Source organism: Leopardus geoffroyi, chromosome X, assembly GCF_018350155.1.
Source record: "Leopardus geoffroyi isolate Oge1 chromosome X, O.geoffroyi_Oge1_pat1.0, whole genome shotgun sequence".
In the NCBI taxonomy this organism is placed as follows: Eukaryota; Metazoa; Chordata; class Mammalia; order Carnivora; family Felidae; genus Leopardus; species Leopardus geoffroyi.
In genome coordinates, this window is record NC_059343.1 from 41,788,392 (window position 1) to 41,810,784 (window position 22,393).

The 22,393-nt window shown below is 43.1% G+C and overlaps 1 protein-coding gene and 2 pseudogenes across 2 annotated transcripts; all 3 read right to left on the reverse strand.

The window, feature by feature from the left end:
• UXT (ubiquitously expressed prefoldin like chaperone) lies at nt 1–8,937 on the reverse strand. 2 transcript variants are annotated; one of them, XM_045470727.1, is made up of 7 exons: nt 8,810–8,936; nt 8,522–8,628; nt 7,045–7,126; nt 6,838–6,905; nt 6,460–6,567; nt 320–383; nt 2–101 (listed from the first exon to the last, which is right to left on the reverse strand). In XM_045470727.1, the coding sequence occupies exons 2-7, from the start codon at nt 8,617–8,619 to the stop codon at nt 48–50; spliced, it is 474 nt and encodes a 157-aa protein (XP_045326683.1). In that variant the 5' UTR covers nt 8,620–8,628; nt 8,810–8,936; the 3' UTR covers nt 2–47. The 2 variants fall into 2 exon arrangements, with proteins under 2 accessions (XP_045326684.1, XP_045326683.1); XM_045470728.1 differs by lacking the exon at nt 320–383 and having other exon boundaries at nt 1–101; nt 8,810–8,937.
• A 983-nt stretch (nt 8,938–9,920) lies between these two features.
• On the reverse strand, nt 9,921–12,392 carry LOC123594354 (annotated as a pseudogene).
• A 5,347-nt stretch (nt 12,393–17,739) lies between these two features.
• On the reverse strand, nt 17,740–19,281 carry LOC123594771 (annotated as a pseudogene).
• Between the last annotated feature and the right edge of the window lie 3,112 nt (nt 19,282–22,393).

The following is a 22,393-nucleotide window of genomic DNA, read 5'->3' on the forward strand; positions in this document are numbered from 1 at the left end:
CTCAAAGGCATTCAGGCTCTTTAATGTCTGGGGAGGCAGGGAAGAAGTCAATGGTGAGGTGTCTCCGGGAAATTCTGCAGGCCTTGCAGCTCTCTAAGCCCCTGAAAAAAGAGGACAGAAGAGATTGAACAGAGACTGGGTCCAGGCCCCATCCCAGGCTTGCTCTGACCTCCCCTCCCTCAGAGCCAGCCTGGCTCCAGCTTGGCTCCAGCTTAGAGAGAAAGATGGTCTTTCTCGTCCCTGGCTCTCTCCCTTCCTCAGGTCACCACCCTGAACACATTCGGAGACAGAGTCTGGGAGTGGGGTGAGCTGCTCTCACCTCTAGCAACATGTGGATATGGGCCTTGATATTCATGGAGTCCTTGGTGAGGCTGTCGCTGAGCCTGGAGAAAAGAAACAAGAAAGGGCGAAGTGGGCCCCACTTAGGCTCATGAGGATGCTGCTTCCTCATCACTTCAAGAACTACCTGTGTCCTGGATGACTTCCATGTGGCAGGTGGAACCTACTGCCTCACCTGCTCCTATGTGGAGATGCCCTGCCACCACCTGGACTGCACTGATTCAGAGACATTTATTGAATCCCCTACTCTATGCCAGGCACTTTTAGGGACTGGGGAGAGAACAACAAACGCAACAAACACAAATCTCAGCCTTATGGAGCTCGAGTTCTCATTAAGAGGGACAAATGGTGGAATGACATACAGAGTGTGTCGGATGGCTATAAGTAAAATGAAAAAGTCAAACGATAAGAGACGATAAGGAGTGCGGGAGTGGGGCTACAATTCTAATTAGAGTACTTACAAATGACTGTACTGAGAAACATTTGACTAAAGACTTAAAGAAGTGGACCACGTGGATCTATGGAAGATGAATGTTCTGGACACAAGGGCCAGCACATGCAAAGGTGTGAGTGTACCTGGCATGTCTGAAGCACAGCAACGAGGGCAGTGTGGCTGGAGAAGAATAAGCGAAGGGGGACTGTAGCAGGGGAGGTCAGAGAGGTAAGCCGGGGAGGCAATCGTGTAAAACCCACCAGGCCATGGTAAGGACTCTGACTTTTACTCTAAGTGAGGTGGGAGCCAAGGGAGGCTTGTGATCAGAGGAGGAATGTGAACCGACTAGGGTTTAAGAGGATCCACCTGGCCGCTTTGTGGAGGACTGGGGATAAGGAAAGCTAGTGTGGGAGCAGGAAGTCCAGTGAGAAGGCTACTGTAATAGTCCAGGTGAGAGATGGAGACTCAGACCGCAGTGGCAGCAGCTGAGGTGATGAGAAGTGACTGGATTTGGAACATACTTGGAAGGTAGGGTCAACAGGATTTAGCAAAGGTTGGATGTCAGGTGTAAGAGGACTCAAAGAAGATGCCAAAGCCTAAGCCTGGAAGCTTAACTGGGCCTAACTGGGAAGGTGGAGTTGTCTGAAACCACTCTGGCTCTTGACTGCGGAGTTACATAAACCAGTCAATTCCTTATATCTTAATGTTTGTTTATTTTTGACAGAGAGAGAGACAGACAGACAGAGCATGAGCAGGGGAGGGGCAGAGAGAGAGAGGGAGACACAGAATCCAAAGCAGGCTCCAGGCTCCAAGCTGTCAGCACAGAGCCCGCCGCAGGGCTTGAACTCACAGCGAGATCATGACCTGAGCCGAAGTCTGACGCTCAACTGACTGAGCCACCCAGGCGTCCCTCAATTCCTTATATCTTAGAAGCCAACTGGGATCAGTCTCACTCAAAAGAATCCTGATACCAAAGGTCAAGGAAGGCCCTTTTGAAGAATGAAGAATGAGTAAGAGTTAAACAGTAAGAGGGTCTTTTCCCCCCAAAAGGCCAAGAGGCAGGAAAGAGCTTTTGGAAGAGCTGTTCAGGAAGTCAGAGTGTTAGGAATTAAGTGAATGGTGGACAGAAAGTCCAAGATAAGGTCCAAGAGGTAGGAAGGGGCTAGATCACGCAGGGTCTTGATACTGTGATAAGGAGAAATATGGATTTTATTGTGCTATCACAGAAGTCAATTTTAGGCAAATTAAATACAGTAAGAAAAGTATAACAACATAGAATGTTGAATTGGAAAAAAAACAGTATTGTAAACCCATTTGTATATCAATGTCTCCCAAATTTATATTTTCAGTCCAGACCCCTCTCCTGAACTCCAGCCTTGGGGGTTTTAACCACATCTTCAAAAACTTCCAATGTTAAACCAGCACCCCATGCTTAACAGGTCCTAGACTGAACTCCTGATCTTCCCCATCCAAATCTTCCCCTTCTCTATCTTCTCCCTCTCAGATAATGGCAACTGCATCCTTCCAGTTATTCAGCCCAAAACTCTTATACCCCACATCCTATCAGGCATTCTATTTAAAATTACAATCGCTCCATCCTAGGCAATGTGTCTTTTCCTTTCACTATTAAAGCATAATTGGTACAGAACAGAGTTTCAGGGGTACAACAATGAGTCAATATTTATACATATTGTGAAATGATCACCACAATAATACTAGTTACCACCTGTTACCATACAAAGTTACAAAAAAAAGTTTTCCCAGTGTTTCTTCTCTCCATTCCATGTTTTTCTCTGTAGCATAGTCAACCTGTGTGACATACTGTATCATTTACTTATTTTTTATTATCTGGCTCCCCTGACTAGATAAGCTGTGTAAGGGCAGAGAACAGATTGGTCTGCTTTGTGCCCTGCTGTATCCCTAGGAACCAAACAGTGCATGGCACATAGTAGTCACCCAATGTACGCTGAATAAATAATTAAGTAACTACTCTGTTCAAAGGAACCTGAAGTCCTCAGAAGATGGTTGAGCCTATGTTTAAAGACAAGAAATAGGGGTGCTTGGGTAGTTCAGTCGGTTCAGTGTCTGACTCTTGATTTCTGCTCAGGTCATGATCCAAGGGTCGCAGGATCAGACCCTGCATTGGGCTTTGTGCTCAGTGTGGAGCCTGCTTAAGATTCTCCCTCTCTCTCTCTCTCTCCCTCTGACCCTCTCCCTGACTCCTGGCACTATTAAAAAAAAAAAAAACACAAAAAAAGGCAAGAAATAAATGAAGCCTGGTATTGTTGTCAGAGAGCAAGAATGCTTTCAAGAATATCTGGGGTAGGGGCCCCTGGGTGACTCAGTCAGTTAAGCATCCAGCTCTCGATTTTGGCTCAGGTCATGATCTCATGGTTTTGTGAGTTTGAGCCCTATGTTGGTCTTTGTGCTGACAGCCTGTTTGGGATTCTCCCTCTTTCTGTTCTTCCCCTGCTCATGCTCTCCGTCTCTGTCTCTGTCTCTCTAAATAAATAAATAAATAAATAAATAAATAAATAAATAAATAATTAAAATTTAAAAAATAAAAAAAACTAAAATAAACTCACAAAAAACATATTAAAAAAAAATATCTGGGGTGGTACTCAAAGAACAGAGCAGTGAACCTGATCAGATTCTAAGGGCAATTTGAACATCAACGAAAATAACAAAATTAGTTAATGGTACAAGCTTAGTCTATGAAAGGCTATGAGTTGCAACATTTTTTAAAAAGGAGAAAAATACAAAGTCTACCAAATGCTAGTTGTAACACAAATGGAAGATGTTTATTTTTTTGCTACTGATTTAAATATGTAAGGCAGTGTTAATGGTCAAATAGTTATTCTGTCTCTCCTTTTTAAATTATTTATTTATTTTTAAAGTTTGAGAGTGAGTGAGTAGAGGAGGGGCAGAGAGAGAGGGAGAAAGAGGGAATCCCGAGCAGGTTACACACTGTCAACGTGGAGCCCAACACAGGGCTTGAACCCATGAACTACGAATGAGATCATGACCTGAGTCGAAACCAAGAGTCAGACATTTAACCGACTGAGCCACCCAGGTGCCCGCCCCAAATTCTTTTTTTTTTTTTAAAGATTTTATTTATATTTATATTTTATTAAAAAAAAATTTTTTTTTAATGTTTATTTATTTTTGAGACAGAGAGAGACAGAGCATGAACGGGGGAGGGTCAGAGAGAGGGAGACACAGAATCTGAAATAGGCTCCAGGCTCTGAGCTGTCAGCACAGAGCCCGACACGGGGCTTGAACTCACTGACCACGAGATCATGACCTGAGCCGAAGTCGGCCGCTCAACCAACTGAGCCACCCAGGCGCCCCAAAAGATTTTATTTTTAAGCAATCTCTATACCCAATGTGGGGCTCAAACCCACAACCCTGAGATCAAGAGTTGCATGCCCCACTAACTGAGCCAGCCAGGCACCCCTATTCTCTGTCTCTTCTATAGTTACACGTCTCTTTATGGTGTGGATGTATATTCTTTTCTGTGTAATCAAGAAGAATATACACAAAGATAAGATCCTCCTGCTCCCCCCAAAATAATACTAAGAATAGGAAGGACTGACAGGCCATTTGGTTACATAAAAAAACAGAGGGGGAGTGGAGAGGGGAAGTTAGTTCAAAGTGAGTTGCAAGTAAAAAAGTCTTTTCAAAATGAGAGTGAACTACCCCACAAATTTTCATCTCCTAGAAAGATTAAACTTCTAGAAGCCTTACTAATTACAATAAACTAATAAATGATTCAATCACATTTCTCATCACAATAACCAACCAGGCACTGACAATATGTTTATTAAAAATCTTTAAAAAATGTTTATTTATTTTTGAGAGAGAAAAAGAGAGGGAGAAGAGCAGGGGATGGGCGGTAAGGGGGCGGGGGGAGTCCCAAGCAGGCTCTGCGCTGACAGTGGAGGGCTCGGTCCCACAAACCATGGGATCATGACCCGAGCCAAAATCAAGAGCTGGACTCAACCAAATGAGTCACCCAGGTGCCCCAGGTACATTTTGGGGGAAAGACAGCAAGTCTCAAAAAAATTAAAATCTACCTGAAGGCTCAGGAATCCTGTGACATACAAAGGAAAGCTTTGTTATAAATAAAACAAATGGATGTGGTCTAAATGACCAGTAGTTCAGAACTGTGTTGGCCCATGAAAGCAGCCCCTTGACCCCTCCACCAATTGGTCTGATCACTAAGATTAAGAAATCTCAGCAGGTCTGAGGCTCTTTTGGGTCTACTAACACCGAAACCCTGGAAAGGTTTGAAAAGAGAAGAATCACTAAAACCACAAGAGAGGCAATGCTGGAAGAAATGAATGTAGGAATAAATATAACCCAGAAGGAGTTTTAGATGAGTGGTATTCACTCTTGTGAGATGATATTAATCTAAATGCATTGCTCAGTGTCCCCTCTCTTGGCAATTTTGCTACATGGCAGTCACAGTGGTCCTCTTGCCAGGAAGGCTCTTCCTCAGATAGCCCCTGGGAGGCCTTCCTTAGCTACATTTCAAACCTCTCATCCACACTCCCAATTTCCCTTCCCTGTACAAAGCCTTAAACTCAATTGGAGCCCATACTTTCTTCCCACATTACCTCCCTGCTGCCATCACCAGAAATCTGCTTCAATCCCCACTTCAATCTGTTTCCAACGTACCCTTTTTAAAAAAAAAAAAAAAAAGTTTGTTTATTTTTGAGAGAGAGAAAGAGTGCGAGCTGGGGAAGGTCAGAGAAAGAGGGAGACACAGAATTTGAAGCAGGCTCCAGGCTCTGAGCTGTCAGCACAGAGCCCAACGCGGGGCTCGAACTCACCGCAAGATCAGGACCTGAGCTGAAGTCGGACACTCAACCGACTGAGCCACCCAGGTGCCCCTCCAACATTCGACAAACACAGAATGCCTACTTTATGCCATGTACTATTCTGGTCACTTGGGGGTATGGACAAAATATCTCCCTTTGTTAAGCTTACATCCTAATGGGCAAAGGCAATGAATTTTAGAAAGAAGTAAAATTACACAGTAAACATTGAGAGGTCATAAGTAGAACAAGGGAGGGGAATGAGGAGAGCCAGGGGTCGTGATTTGACAGTTAGGCTACGGAAGTCCTCATTGAGGAGGTGACATTTGAGAAAGACTTAAACTGAGTTAGGGGAAAAGAAGCCAGGCGTGTACCTGGGGAAAGAGTGTTACAGGCAGAGAGCACAGTCCCTGCAGTCAGGTGGGCTCGTTCTGAGGGTGTTTAAAGAAGCCTGGGAAGGTCAGTGTGGTGAGAGCACAGTGGATGAGCAGACAACTTAGGAGAAGGTGAAGTCAGAGATAGTTTGTTTTACTGTTACTGATTTATAGGCCAAAACCTCCTGGATCTGGTCAAAATTAGGCCTTCAAGGAACCCTTCTGTCTGCCTCCCCGCGACCAAGTATGGAGCCTGGCATACAGCAGAGAGCCAACAAATGTTTGTGTGGATGGATAATACAAAGACCATTTATTGAGTGCTTACTATGTACCATACTTGGGGCTCAGCTTTGTATCTCCACTGTCCTCAGCCCTAGCCTTGAGGAGGAGGGGAGATGGGCCCTGAAGTATCATCCCAGGCAGCCATGGGGAAAGGGAGAAGGGTGTTGCAAATGGTGGTATTTTAGGCACTATCCTCATAGAATGGACTTACTCTGTGAGGAGGTTGCTCTTACGATCAATGAACTTGAGGGCTTCTGCCAGGGTCAACTCCAGGAAAAAACCATATCCAAGGGCCACATAGATTCGTGAAGTGTCTGGGCTGAGGAAACAATGGTTAGAGGAAGAGCAGGATGTCCTTATCACTGCATACTATACAGTTTATTAGAGATGGGTTTTTTTTTTAATCCCCTCCTCCCACCTTCCCCAAATTGAAGCTCTGGGAGGGCAGGGATTTTGTCCTATTTGATTTACTGTCACATCCCCAGCACTTAGCACAGTGTCTGGTAAATAGCAAATAGTCAAAAAAATATCTGTTGAATGAAGAGGGGAGCTGAACCCTGTGGGCTCATAGGGGCAGGTAGACACTCACACAACTGTGTCAACGAAGAAGTTACAGCCCAAATCCACCTGCATATATAACTCCGAGGGCTTAGCTTCCTGTGGGGCCAGGGAAAAAGAGGTAGGGGTCAGTGGTCAACTTTTAGGTCAGCTGACAGGTTTTGGTCTGGGGTCTCTCCTCCCATCCCCCTCCCTTGTCCACATACACCAAAATGGTACCAAACCTTGGTGTCTTTACCTGAAGTCGCTCAATGACATTTCTCAGTTGAAGGTATTTGGCCAGCTGCTCATATACCTTGTCACGATGGTCCAGGACTTTTCTGATGGGACAAGAGGAGAATGGTGACCAACAGGAAGCCCTGGCCCTCTCAGAATACCTCACAGTATGACCCTCTGAGACCCTCATGTCACCATGCCCTAAAGAAGCATTTTAGTGCAGAAGTGAAGGTTTGGATTGTGAGTCAGACTGCTTGGGTTTGAATCTAGGCTCTCTTTTTTGACTAGTCGTGTGACTTTGGCAAGTAAGTAACCTCTTTAGGACCCAATTTACCTACCTATAAAATAGGGATGACAATTATTACCTCAGAGTCATAAAGAGAATTACATGAGAGTTTACTATAAAGCACTTATAGGGGTGCCTGGGTGGCTCAGTGGGTTAAGCACCTGACTCTTGATTTGGGCTCAGGTCATGATCTCACAGTCGTGAGACTGAGCCCCAAGTTGGCTGCCCACTGAGCATGGAGCCTGTTGGGGATGCTCTGCCCCTCTGCTGCTTGCACACTCTCTCTCAAAAATAACATAAAAAGAGCACTTAAAATAGTGCCTGCCAAATAGTAAGCTCTATGTATGTATTAGTTAATATTTATTAGTATTATTATTAAAAAATTTTTTAATGTTTACTTTAGTTTTGAGAGAGAGAGAGAGAGAGAGAGAGAACATGAGCAGGGGAGGGGCAGAGAGAGAGAGAGAGAGAGAGAGAGAGAGAACTGTAGGTGGGATCCAGGCTCTGCGTTGTCAGCATAGAACCTGAGGTGGGCCTCGAACTCACAAACTGTGAGATCATGACCTGAGCTGAAGTCAGATGTTCAAGGCCCGAGCCACCAAGGCGCCCCTATTTCTTAGTATTGTTATCACACTGCCAATGCCTTTTTCCAATCAGAATGTCCCATTCTCTAGAAAATTCCTCCATCTCTTTTAGGATGTTCAAGGTCCTATTTCTGAATACTCTATTTCCTACTCAGACTAGTAAGGATAGTAATAATTTTTCATGCTCATTGAGCCTGTAGTATTCATATTAAATTCTTTACAAGGAATGAACACAATAAAAACTCAAAACAACCCCCTGAGGAAGGTCCCATCAACTTTCCCATATCACAGATAAGAAAACTGAGGCACAAAAAGGCGAGACGGGGTACACCGTCTTCACACGATGGAGAAACGGCCAAGCAAAGGATTCGAACCCAAGAGCTACCGGTTTGGAGCCCAACTCGGCCCGAGATGGGAGGCTGCACATGCGCGGACACACCCTCTGCTAAGACCGCCACATCCCAGTCCAGTCGCACCCCGGATGTCGTCGCCCCTCCCCGCTCGATGGGCGCACGGGGCCGACCTCCGAACGTCTTCCCCACCAATCAGAAGGCTAGGCCCTGACTTCAAACGCCCCGCCTCCCCACGTGGAACGTTCCAAACGCCCGGCCCTCCACACTGTCACTCACCGCAGGTCCCGCTGCAGCACATCGCAGATGAAGGCCTCATAGCGCAGCACTTTCTCCCCTGTGGATTCCAGCGCCCGCCGTTTAGGGGGCGTCGCCATGATGGGCTCCTGAGGAATGTGAGGGGGGGGCAGACCACGTTGATCACTCAGTTTGGCCTCAAGCACGGTACATCTGCACCCCCCCTCAACAGCCGAAGTGGGCTCGTCCGACTCCTGCCAGGGGTTCTGCCTTCTGCCCCTCCCAACTCTGGGACCTTGCCACCCAGGGACACCCAAACGCGGCCCTCACCTTAGAGCCGCCGGCAATAAGAACAGTTGCTATAAACCGCGGCTTCCGGGTGGCGCGGGTGAATGACGTACGCTAAGGGCGAGGGCCAACCAAATAGCCAGGTGGGGAGGGGCCGCTCTGAAGGGATGAAAACCGCCGAAGCAGAGGCGAGAAGGGCGGGGCTTTAGGGAATCCGGTGAGAGTACTAGACAGCAGCGTGTGGGAACAGGGATGCGCGCGGAGCCTGTGGGGACCGCGCGTGGCTCGCGGGGGCGGGCCTTAATGGGATTTGGCGGGTTCTGGGTGAGGCGGGGCGTGCAGGTGGAGGTAGAGAGAGAGAGTAAAGCGTTTGGTATTTAAAAGTCAGAGCTTCGGAAGCAGCCAGACAAGAATTGATTTTGGTTCTGGTTTGTAAAAAGGAGAGGGTACATCCCTGTGATCTATCGCCATGGATTTGGATTCTTCACACGGGAGATTTGGGTTTGGCTCCCGGTAATGGGGATGGATGTGAGCATTAAAAAAATTTTTAATGGAGACAGAGGTCCTAAAATTCATCTTTGGTAACTCCGGCTTTGCAGCTCGCAATTCCATAACCAGGATCCGAGCAGATACTGACAGCACACTATGTCTATTACTTCATTTAGTAGAGGCGTCAAGTGGCGGGTCGCTGACGTCCTCTGCTCGAGATCAGCTACTCTGTAGTTAGAAATAGTTCCAATGTCTTTATTTAAATGTGTAAACTTTTTATTCATTCGTATGCGCTGAAGCTAATGAATTTATTTTTCTATGTTCGATTTTCAAATAATAGCATCAAACCCAGCAAGTTCAGGCTGAGCCTGAAGGAGAACCCACATGCCAGATCCCTCAAATGCTACTCCCGCCTATAGGGCCTAGAGCACTCACCCCTACCAGGGAAGACTTCTCAGATACTTTGTGGGTTTCATGTGTAAAAGCAAGTTTTTCTTTCAAATGCTCAAAACCTAAGCAAGTTTTCTTTGTTCTTAGAACATGATTGTAAAAGAAATGTGATTTTAAAAAAATACGAAATTTTATAGAATGTCAATTACTCAATACATGTAAAAGATAAATGAGCAGGACATTAAACAGAGTGCACTTCGTTATGGATACCCTACCCCCCCCCCCCATCTCCCTGGACATAAATGAACTCATCCGCTGATTGGCAGATGAGCTACATTTGCTGACATCCTGGCCCGCTACCCTAAAAGGGTTAGCTTTCTGCCACACCAGCAAAGACTCTCAGGACTCACGGTTCACACTCTGGGCTGGGAATCCATCCTGGGGAACAAGGTAAGCAGACGCTGACACAGCTGGGCCAGTATGGCCTTAGTCCCCTCCAGAGGTGTCCACCCTGAGCATCGCAGCATTTATAGAAGGTGGTCATTGGCTAGTCTGCAGAAGCTGCTTGAAATAGGCAAGAGGATGTTCGCATTTAGGACATGACTCTGCAGTGGAGTCAACATTCTCCCAGGCAGGTGCTCCACCAAGCACATCATCCACTTCTTTCAGCTTTGGATACTTTGTTTTGTTACCTTGCAGGTGATGTTGTGCAGGTAGGGGCAGGTGTTGCATGCGAAGCGGCGGGAGCACTGTCCCTCCTCCACGATCAGCCCATTCCTCTAGTCCGGGCAGAAGAGCCAAGGGAACGTGCTAAAAAAAAAAATTGTTTTTTCTAAATCTTCTCTTGTTACATATAGTTAAAGTTGCATTTGGTGTCATTGAAACAGACTCCAGGTAGTTAGACAACTATTACTGAGTTAATCTACAGTATATTCCTGTGGGGTAAAAAAGGGTGTTATACTTATCATCTTTATTTAACACAAAAGAACACAGAGTTCTGATGAGCTGGAGATGGGTCTCTGCAAATCTATTAAGTTACATTTCACAGAAACGTTTTTTTACTTTTTAAAAACATGTTTCCAACTTTATTTTTACATTTCAAACCTACAGAAAAGCTGGCAGTGAACACCCATATAGCCTGCATTTAGACTCGCCAAATGTTAATATTTGACCGTATTTGCTTTCTCTGTTTCCAGACTCAGCAATAATTATTGACATGACTACATAGAATTCCACGTTTTAGACGACCTCAGATTAAAAAAAAATTCTAACATTTATTTATTTTTGATAGAGAGAGAGCGAGTGAGCATGGGCGTGAGCGGGGGAGGGGCAGAGAGAGAGGGAGACACAGAATCCAAAGCAAGTTCCAGGCTCTGAGCTGCCAGCACAGAGCCCAACAGGATGGCCTCAGATTTTTGAGCCACTCCTATGTTATTGGATGTTTGGATGTGTCCAGTTTTTTCTGTGGTTAACACCCAGGATGGGAAAACAGTCTTTGCTTTCCTATTTTTGTATAATACCATGGTTATTTCCTCATGATAAATCTCTCAAAGTAAAATTATTGATCTAAAGGATGTCACTGCATTGTAAACCAAGTATTGACAATTGTACACATATTTCCAGTAACAAACTTCCTCATCTAAGCTCTACATCATTGGTTTGCTGACCTTTGATGTTTTTCTACAGCCTGCAGTCTAAGAACACTGGTTTCACTTTTTTAAATGCTTGAAGAAAGTAAAAAGAATATTTTGTGACATGTGAAAATCCTATAAAATTCAAGTTTCAGTGTCCAATAATAAAGTTTTATTGGAACACAGCTATACTCATGTCTGTGGATGCTTTCATGCTTCTAGTGGTAGAGTAGTTGCCAAAGAGACCATGTGGCCTGAAAACCCTAAAGTATTTACTATCTGGCCTTTTATTTTTTTTTAATGTTTATTTATTTATTTTGAGAGAGGGAGAGAGAGCCAGAGAGAGAGAGGAAGAGAAAGAATCCCAAGCAGGCTCTGCGCTGTTAGCGTATATAGTCTGATGTGAGGCTCGATCTCATGAACGGTGAGATCATGACCTGAGCCGAAATGAAGAGCTGGACGCTTAACTGACTGAGCCACCCAGGCGCCCCACTATCTGGCCTTTTATAGGAAAAGTTTGCCAACCTCAATCATGTCAGCTCTATACAACCATGTTAATCACCAATACGTATGTTGGAGCTCTAAGTATGTGGGCCTACCAAGCTTCAACTGGTGACCTCTCACCTGGCTTACGGATACGGGTGTTTTCAGGCTGGTGCTTCTGGGAGGTATGAGGCTGACACTGTCTGTCATCTCCATTTGTATTTTCTCTCCCTCCCAGCCAACCTCCTGCCCACAAGCCGCCCCCGGCTTTGACTTAGAGATCTCTGTCTTGCCCTTACCTAGGAAGAGCAAGAAATGACTGAGGCCCAGATGAATTAGGGCTAAACTCTTGATTCACTGCCTCCTTTATTTTCCACTGGGTATTTGGAACCCGTTAAGAATACATCTCATAAAATTGAAAAATAAAGGTAAGCTCACAAAAAGTATAAAGCAAGGAGAAAATTAATGTCAGGGGAAATTGGGATGTAGGTATGAAATTCACTTCCGTGCTTAGCTGTGAATTTGTCTCTAATCTTCCTACAGCAGTAGCAAAAAGGGAAATGAGGTTATGTGACGGGTATTGCCCACGAGGAAAAAGCATACCAGTTCATCAGCAGAAGGACATATTTCATGCCATTCACCAGGAAACAATAAAATTAGAACTCTCCCTCACTTCCTACACTAAAATAAATTCCAGGTGGATTAAAGACTTAAATGTAAAAATGTAAAAAACCATCAGTGTGCTAGAAGGAAAAAATGGGAGAACATTTTTATTATTATCTTAGAGTGAAGTCCCTTCTAGTCATGACATAAAATTTGGAAGTCATGAGAGAATATATTGACACACTGTGTTCATAAATTTTTTTTGTTGCTTAGAAATATTTTATTTTACATAGACTTATCAGACCATAGACTAATGTTTTTTTTTTTTAATTTTTTTTTCTTCAACTTTTTTTTTTATTTATTTTTGGGACAGAGAGAGACAGAGCATGAACGGGGGAGGGGCAGAGAGAGAGGGAGACACAGAATCGGAAACAGGCTCCAGGCTCTGAGCCATCAGCCCAGAGCCTGACGCGGGGCTCGAACTCACGGACCGCGAGATCGTGACCTGGTTGAAGTCGGACGCTTAACCGACTGCGCCACCCAGGCGCCCCACCATAGACTAATGTTAATAGCATCATTATTCTATGCAATTTAAAAATACATATAAATATACTGTATATCTAAAGTGATTAATTTAACCAGTTCCCTGTGTAGACATTTAAATTATTTAGTTTTCCTGTATCAGAAACCATAAACATGCTTTTGGCTAATCTCTATGTATGAGTCTAATTTTTTTATTAATTTTTTAATGTTTATTTAATTTGAAGAGAAAGAGACAGAGCAGGAGTGGGGGAGGGGCAGAGAGAGAGGGAGACACAGAATCCAAATCAGGCTCCAGGCTCTGAGCTGTCAGCACAGAGCCCGATCTGGGGCTCGAACCCACGAACCGCGAGATCATGACGTGAGCCAAAGTTGGCTGCTTAACCATCTGAGCCACCCAGGGGCCCCTATGAGTCTAATTTTTAAAAAGTTTTTTATTATGGAATCTTTCAAACATATACAAAAGGGTAAGGAAAAGTGTAATAAATCCCCATGAATCCATCATTTAGCTTCAAGAATTATCAACATACAGCAATCTCATCTCATTTATACCATTCCATTGTCCTCTCTCACTTATTGAAGCAAATCTCAGATATGATACCATTTTATCCTTAGATAATTCAGTGTGTACTTCTAAAAGATAAGCACTGTTTATAAAAACTGTGGTTGTCTCATGTTTAAACCATATGTGTGTTGTAGAAAAAATTGGGAATAGTAGATAACTGTGTTAGTTTTCCATTGCTGTGTAACAATTTACCCATCGTGTTCATAAAATTAATGCATGCAGGGTTAACCTTAAAAACCCTGAGGCCAAATGGCAGATTGCAAAAAAAAAAAAACCCAAAAAAACCATTTGCAACAGATGCAGTCAATGGCTGGTTAATTAATACGTAAAGTACTACAAATCTATACAAAAGCCCAACAATTTAGAAGAAACAAGACAGACACAATTCACAGATATGCAAATCACTTTTGAATACATGAAAATGTGTTCGTGCTCGATCATAATAGAGAAATGCAAAATAAAACATGCGAAATGCTGTTTTTCTTCTACAGGGTGGAAAAGACCAGAAGGGTTTGTAATATACTGTTGGTGTCACAGCTTAAGTTCTTCAGGAAGCAGATACTGACATGGGGGTTAGAAGTCCAGGTCTATAGGGCATCCGTGAAAGAAAAAGGGGCAAAGCAGGATTGAGCCGAGGGATGTTCAGACCATGATGCCAACCCAACAAACATGGAGTTCAACGTGGATCTCCACATGGAGCTCCAGAGCAAAGATTGTCCGTTAGGGGAGTCCCACCTAGTCCTTTGAATCTCCTCATTGCTCTGTCATTGCCTAGAGACAGCCCTGACGATAGCTGGACCCTGGTGTGAGAGCTGAGGTGAAGCCCAGTGGAGCTAACTGGAGACTGAGTCTCAAGTAACCCTGCTTCTCACAGCTGGGCCCTGAGCCCTTCCCTGAAGAGGAATCTGAGAAGCTCCTCTCCACGTTGGCTGCGGTTGACAGGTATGCGGGGAGGCTAATACTGTTACATACTTGGGGAGTAAATACAGAAGTACTTTTTAAAAATTTTACCTTTCTTGGGGCCCCTGGGTGGCTCGGTCAGTTAGGCAGCCGACTTCGGCTCACGTCATGATCTCACAGTCTGTGGGTTCGAGCCCTGCATCGGGCTCTGTGCTGGCAGCTCGGAGCCTGGAGCCTGCTTCCGATTCTGTGTCTCCCTCTCTCTCTCTCTGCCCCTCCCCTGCTTGCTCTCTGTCTCTTTCTCAAATAATAAACATTAAAAAAATTTTTTTTTAATTTTACTTTTCTTTATTGTGGTGAAACACACGTACTATAAAATTTACCATTTTAGCCATTTTTAAGTTTACTTCAGCGGCATTAAGTACGTTCACATTTTTGTGCACCCATCACCACCATCTGTCCCCAGAACTTTTTCATCTGGAATATCTTTTACCAGTTTAAAGTATACTTACTTTTTGATCTATGAATTCTGCTTCTGGGAATTCATCTTACAGGTATATTAACACCATTATGTATCAAAGTATTACCGGAGCACGCACGGCAGCGTTGTGTGTATAAGCAAAATACTGGAAACAAGCCAAGTGTCCATGAATAGTGGATGGGTCTAATTAATTAAGGTACATCTATACAAAAGAACATGAACAATTTGCCAGAAAGTTGTGATCCGGTGCCTGGATGTACCTAACAACATGACCTCAAAATAATACATTTTTAAAAATAAAATTCTAAAACGTCTTTTACTAGTTCTTGTCAGCCAGGTCACCTAGCAAAAACTTCTCTCTGTCTTTGTTTCTCTACGAGCATATTTTTGTTTCATTAAAAATTTTTTTTTCTTGTTTAAAAATAATTACAGCTTCACCAGGATTTGGCAAGATAGCACAGGGAATTCCTGTATACACTTTGCCCGGTTTCCTATAGTGGTTAAATCGTATATAACTATAGTACAGTGTCAAACAAAGGAAGCTATCTGACGTCAGTCCAATGTGTGTGTGTAGCTCTGTGCTCTTTTATTATGGGTGCACATTCAATGCACCTCTACTACAATGCAGAAATATCCTCTCACTGTAATGATCTGCCTCATGCTACCCTTTCGTAGTCACCCCTACCCCTCTTCCTGCTATCCCTAACTCCTCACAGCCACTACTCTGTTTTCCATGTCATAATTTTCTATACTTTATAATTCCTATAAGTTTGTCATTTTGAGCATGTTTTATAAATAGAATTATACAGTATGTGTCCTTTTGAGATGCACTCTTTTTTTTTTTTCTCATTCAGCACAACACTCTGGAGATCCATCTAAGTTGCAGGTATTAATAGTTTCTTCCTTTTATTGCTGAGTAGTATTCCATGGTGTGGATGTATCACAGTGTATTTAACCATTCACATAGTCCTCACTTGGACATTTAGGGTGTTTCAAATTTTTGGCTAGTACAAACAAGGCTGCTATGAACGATTGTGTACAGGTTTTGTGTGGACTTAAGTTTCCGTGTCTGTAGGATTAATGTCCAGGAGCTCAACTGTTGGGCTGCAGGAGAAGTGTATGTTGAATTTCTTTAAGAAAATGTCAAACTATTTCCTAGAGTGTCTGTACCATTTTACATTCCCATCAGCAATGCATGAGAGATCCGATATCTCCTCACCCTCACTAGCATTTGGTATTGTCACTATTTTTTTAATCTGTTCTAATAGATGTGTAGTGATATCTCATTGTGGTCTTAGTTTTTATTTCCCTAATGGCTAATGATATAGAACAAATTTTTATGGGCGCATTTTACCTATGTATATCATCTCCAAAAAATTATTTTGGGGGCGCCTGGGTGGCTCAGTCGGTTAAGTGTCAGGACTTCGGCTCAGGTCATGATCGTGCAGTTTGTGGGTTCGAGCCCCGCATTGGGCTCTGTGCTGACAGCTCAGAGCCTGGAGCCTGCTTCGGATTCCGTGTCTGCTCTCTCTCTGCCCCTCCCCCGTTCATGCTCTGTCTCTCTCTGTCTCAAAAATAAATAAAAGTTTAAAAAAATAAATTTTTTTAATTTTTAGAGAGGGAGTGTGTGTGTGTGTGTGGGGAGGGGCAGGGAGGGAGAGAGAGAGAGAGAGAGAGAATCCCAAGCAGGCTCTGCACTGAGTGGGGCTCGATCCCACTACCATGGGATCATGACCTGAGCCAAAATCAAGAGTTGGATGCTTAACCAACTGAGCCACCCAGGCAACCCTGTAATGTCATCTTTAAAATTTTTTTTAATGTTTATTTATTTTTGACAGAGAGAGACAGAGCATGAGCAGGGGAGGAGCAGAGAGAGAGAGGGAGACACAGAATCCGAAGCAGGCTCCAGGCTCTGAGCTGTCAGCACAGAGCCCGACGCAGGGCTCGGCCTCACAAATCGTGAGATCATGACCTGAGCTGAAGCCGGATGCTTAACCGACTGAGCCACCCAGGCACCCCCTGTATGTCATCTTTAATGAAATGTCTCTTCATGCCCTTTGCTTATTTATACATTATATCAATGGAATAATACAGTATGTAACCTTTTGGGATGGATTTTTTCACTCAGAAGTCCCTAGAGGTTCATCCAAGTTGTTGTATCAGTATCAGTAGTTCAATCCTCTTTATTGCTGAGTAGTGTTCCATGGTGTGTATGACCATAGTTTAACCATTCACCTGTTGTAGAACATTTGGGTTGGTTACTATAAACATCAGGGGACAGGTTTTTATGTGGACATAAATTTTCCTGTCTCTGGAATAAACACCCAAGAGTAAAATTGCTGGATCCATGTTTTTTTTTTCAACGTTTATTTATTTTTGGGACAGAGAGAGACAGAGCATGAACGGGGGAGGGGCAGAGAGAGAGGGAGACACAGAATCGGAAACAGGCTCCAGGCTCCGAGCCATCAGCCCAGAGCCTGACGCGGGGCTCGAACTCACGGACCGCGAGAGATCGTGACCTGGCTGAAGTCGGACGCTTAACCGACTGCGCCACCCAGGCGCCCCTCCATGTTTAATTTTATAAGAAACTGCCAAACTGTTTTCCAGAGTGGCTGTATCATTTTACAGTCCCACCAGCAATGTATAAGTGACCCAGTTTCTCTGCATCCTCCCTAGCATTTGGTGTTGTCACTATTTTTTAAAATTTAATCATTCAGCTAGGTGTGTGCTGATATCTCATCATGGCCTTAGTTTGCATTTCTCTGATAGCCAGTAATATGGAACATATTGTCACATGCTTGTTTGTTATCTGTATATCCTTTTTGGTGAAACGTCTTTTTACGTCCTTTGCTCATCCTTTTCTAATTGGATTGGTTTTTTTCCCCCTTTCTTAAAAACCTTTACTTTGAGACATCAGGGAAAAATCTGACAGGTGCACATGGAAAAGTAAGACATGATCACAGTTAAAAGTGAAGACAATCTAACCAGAAAGGTTTAATGACTGTCAGCTAATGTTGAAGCTAAAGTTCTGAGTGTGACATGCTTTGGGACTGAGAGGAATGGTAATTAGTATTCCTCTCCTTCCTCTTCACCCTCTCCTTCAGTAGAATCCACACCAACCTCCTCATAATCCTTCTCAAGGGCAGCCATGTCCTCACGGGCCTCAGAAAACTCTCCTTCCTCTATGCGCTTACCCACATACCAGTGAACAAAGGCATGCTTGGCATACATCAGGTCAAACTTGTAGTCCAGGTGAGCCCAGGCCTCAGTGATGGCTATGGTGTTGCTTAGCATGCACACAGCTCGCTGTACTTTGGCCAGGTCTCCACCAGGTACCACAGTGAGAGGCTGGTAATCAATGCCAACTTTGAAGCCAATGGGACACCAGTCTACAAACTGGATGCTGCACTTGGTCTTGATAGTGGCAATGGCAGCACTGACATCTTTGGGAACCATGTCGCCATGGTGCAACAGGCAGCAAGCCATATATTTACCATGGGGAGCGTCATATTTCACCACCTGATTGGCTGGCCCAAAGCATGCAGGTGTTCATGGTAGACTTCTCAGCAGAGGTGACAGGGGCATATGTGGCCAGAGGGAAGTGGATGTGGGGATAGGGCACCCGGTTGGTTTGGAATTCTGTTAGATGAACATTCAGGCCTCCATCAAATCTAAGGGAAGCAGTGATGGAAGACAATCTGGCTAATAAGGCAGTTAAGGTTAGTGTAGGTTGCACGTTCAATACTGAGGTTTCTAAAACAGATGTCATAGATGGCCTCATTGTCTACCATAAAGGCACAATCAGAGGGCTCCAGGGTGGTATGGGTAGTGAGGATGGAGTTGTAGGGCTCAATCACAGGAGTGGAAACCTGGGGGGCTGGGTAAGTGGAGAACTCCAGCTTGGATTTCTTGCCATAATCGATGGAGAGATATTCCATGAGCAGGGATGTGAACCCGGAACCAGTTTCCCCTCCAAAGCTGTGGAAAAACCAAGAAGCCCTGAAGACCTGTGCACTGGTGGTCCAATTTCTGAATTTGGTCCAAGACAAGGTCAATGATCATTTACCTTGATCACTGATCCTTGCCAGTGGTGTAGTACCCTCAAGCATAGTTATTGGCGGCATCTCCCTTGCCTGTGGTGAGCTGCTCAGGGTGGAAGAGCTGGCGGTAGATGCCAGTGAGAACTTCATCAATGATTGTGGGTTCCAGGTCTACAAACACTGCCCTGGGCACATGCTTGCCAGCACCCGTCTCACTGAAGAAGGTGGGTGTCGAAGGAGTCATCTCCCCCAGGGGTCTTGTCACTTCGCATCTGGCCATCGGACTGGATGCAGTGTTCCAGGCAATAGCGCTTCCAGCAGGCATTGCCTTTCTGGACACCAGCCTGGTGAACGTGGATGGAAGTGCACTCACACATAGTGGCTATGGGTTAGTAGGCGCAGGAGACAGGAGTAGACACTGGGTCCCAGATACTGTCCTTGACAGGCTAAGAGTCAAGGTAAGTAATGCACTGGTTTGTTTGTTTGTTTGTTTGTTTTTTAACTGTTGAGTTTTGAGAGTTCTTTGTATACGCTAGATACAGGTCTTCTGTCATATATTTGGTTTGCAAGGATTTTCTCCTAGTCTTTTTGTTCCTTTTTAAAAGGATATTTTTTCTTTAATTTAATTTTGATGGCTGAGCAGAGAGAGGGGGACAGAGGATCTGAAGCCAGCTCTGCACTGACACCAGGGAGCCTGATGCGGGGCTCAAACTCACGAACCATGAGATCACCACCTGAGCCGAAGTCTGACGGGTAACTGACTGAGCCACCCAGGTGCCCCTCTTTTTGTTCTTTTAAACAAAGCAACAGGTTTTAATTTTGAAGTCCAATTTATTGATTGCTTTTTCTTTTTTGGATCATGGTTTTAGTGTCATGTCTTCACAAGACAAAACTCCCATGATTTTTCCCCATGTTTTCCTCTAAAAGTTTTGTAGATTTATGTTTAAATTTACAATGTTTTTTAATATTCTTTTTTTTAAGTTTATTTATTTTGAGAGAGACAGAGCGCGAGCGGGAGAGGGACAGAGAGGGAGACACAGAACTCAAAGTGGGTTCCAGGCTCTGTGCACAGAGCCCGATGTGGGTCTCGAATTCACAAAACTGTGAGATCATGACCTGAGCTGAAGTTGGACACTCAACCGACTGAGCCACCCAGATGCCCCATGTGACTTCAGGTGTTCTGTCTTCCTTTCTGATGTTTTGCAATGTATATTATAAATTGTAGACAGTATTTCAATTTGTGGTCTTAAAAATGAATTGTAATTTCTTTCATTTTTGTATTTTGTCATCTGTAATGGTTATACACAAATACTTCTTTAAGTTATTTTTATTTCTGTTTTTGTTAGTTATGTTTGAAACTAAGCGCTACAAAAAAAAAAAAAAATTGCAATCCATCCAAAACTTGCTTTTAAAAAAAGTCTGCCAATATACTCCTTTGAAAATTTGACTTTGTTAAGTGATTTTTAAAAATCAGTTTTTGTGAGAACATAAAAATAGCAATCATTTGATTTTATAAAGTAAAATATTTCAGATTACCGCCAAACAACGTTCGAAAGCAAATTCGTTTATGGATAATACAAAAGGATTATTTAGAATAATGGACATATAGGGCAGTGACCACCGGGTACAATACTTAGTAGAAAGATATGCTTACTGAACTATTAATTAGTCTGCTGAATTCATGCTAATCAAACTGAATTATCAATATATCTTTATAACTGGGTTCTAATAGATAATGGGCATAATTTAGTTAAGTACTATATAGAATGTTAATAATGAAGCTAAATATTTAATGTATGGATTTATATATTCTGAACAATTCTCTATGGCCCTTTCTCTGTAAAAGGATGAGAGAGTATACATTTTAGGCTTTGAGAACCATCAAAACACATAGAATGACTGAGTGGATGAAAAAAGCAAGACCCATCTATGTGCAGCCTACAAGAGACTCATTTCAGACTGAAAGACATCTGCAGATTGAACGTGAGGGGACGGAGAAATATCTATCATGTAAATGGATGTTAAAAGAAAGCTGGGGTTGCAATACTTATCTCAGACAAAATAGACTTTAAAACAAAGACTTTACAAGAGACAAAGAAGGACACTATATAATAATAAAGGGGACAATCCAACAAGAAGATATAACACTTGTAAAGATTTATGCATCCAACATGAGAGGACCCAAATACATAAAACAGTTAATAACAAACATAAAAGAACTAACTTATAGTAATACAAAAATAATAGGAGACTTTAACACCCCACTTACGTCAATGGACAGATACTCCAAACAGAAAATGAAAAAGGAAACAGTGGCTTTGAATGACGCACTGGACCAGATGGATCTAATAGATATATTCAGAACATTCCATCCTAAAACAGCAGAAGACACATTGTTTTCAAGTGCACTTGGAACATTCTCCAGAATAGATAACATGTGAGGCCACAAAACAAGTCTCAACAAACTAAAAAAAATCAAAGTCATAATGGAGAAACATGTGGAAAAGACTTAGAAGCAATAGTCAGTGCAGTGGCATTAATTCCTAGTGTCCGGAGGGGAGCCTATATATATATCATTGCCCACTAAAAGCAATCAGGGATCCTTTGCAAAGTGAGTGATTTTAGGACTGTAGAAAGAAGTGTGTGAGATGATATCAGACCATCTTGTTATTCCAGCTAGCCAGCAAGTTTTCAAAAGCTACTATAGTCACATCAAAAGAACTCAGAAACCAAATGAAGAAACTTCCACTGGTGAAAGATGGGACAATTTGAACATCATTAGGGATAACTGCAATGGTTTGAAGCACATTGAATATGTTTAAATCCAAGAGTTCATATTGATACAAAAACCACTCTTAGGTCACATTTGGAGATGCTCATAAACCACTTCATTAATTTAAAATTTGCTTAAATAAAGGGGAAGAATCAAACATTTATTCTGCTGTTCTTGTATGATTTTTTTTTACCAAAGATAACAGAATAATTGATGAGAGAAGAGTTTTCTTAATAAAGGTGTTTTTCTAACAAGTGAAGAAGAGTGATAGAAAATCATTACTTTGCGAACCATTTTGAGTTAGTGTAACTAAGCAATAACCACCAGTTACTGATAAAATCACAAAAAATGACAATCTAACATCCCAACCTGATGAAAGCACATTGGTCACACCACCTCTGAAGCATTTGTGACAAAAAGTTGAATCAGAATCTTATCAATAGATCTAACCACCAATTTACCAGAAATGTAGAAAACAGAGGAACATGTGAACTAACACCATGGGATGCATTTGGAAATTCATTCCAAGTACATTAATTTTGAACTTCTTCAAGACCATCTCTTCTCATCAACAAATACATGCAAGGAGGGATAAAAGAGGTGGATAAGTACTATAGATTAGGAAATTTAAGAAAGCTATCAACCAACCAGAATGTGAGAGCCTTATCTGTATCATGATTCAAACAATTCATTTAAAAATGTGTGATACATAGAACACCTGGGTAGCTCAG

Excerpts from the sequence above, each read along its gene's own strand:
- UXT (XM_045470727.1), bottom strand. The coding sequence starts at position 8,619 with ATGGCGACGCCCCCTAAACGGCGGGCGCTGGAATCCACAGGGGAGAAA. Across the intron at positions 7,127-8,521 it reads GTGCTGCAGCGGGACCTGCG|AAAAGTCCTGGACCATCGTG; the intron begins GTGAGTGACAGT and ends TTGTCCCATCAG. Across the intron at positions 102-319 it reads ATATCCACATGTTGCTAGAG|GGGCTTAGAGAGCTGCAAGG; the intron begins GTGAGAGCAGCT and ends CTCTTTTTTCAG.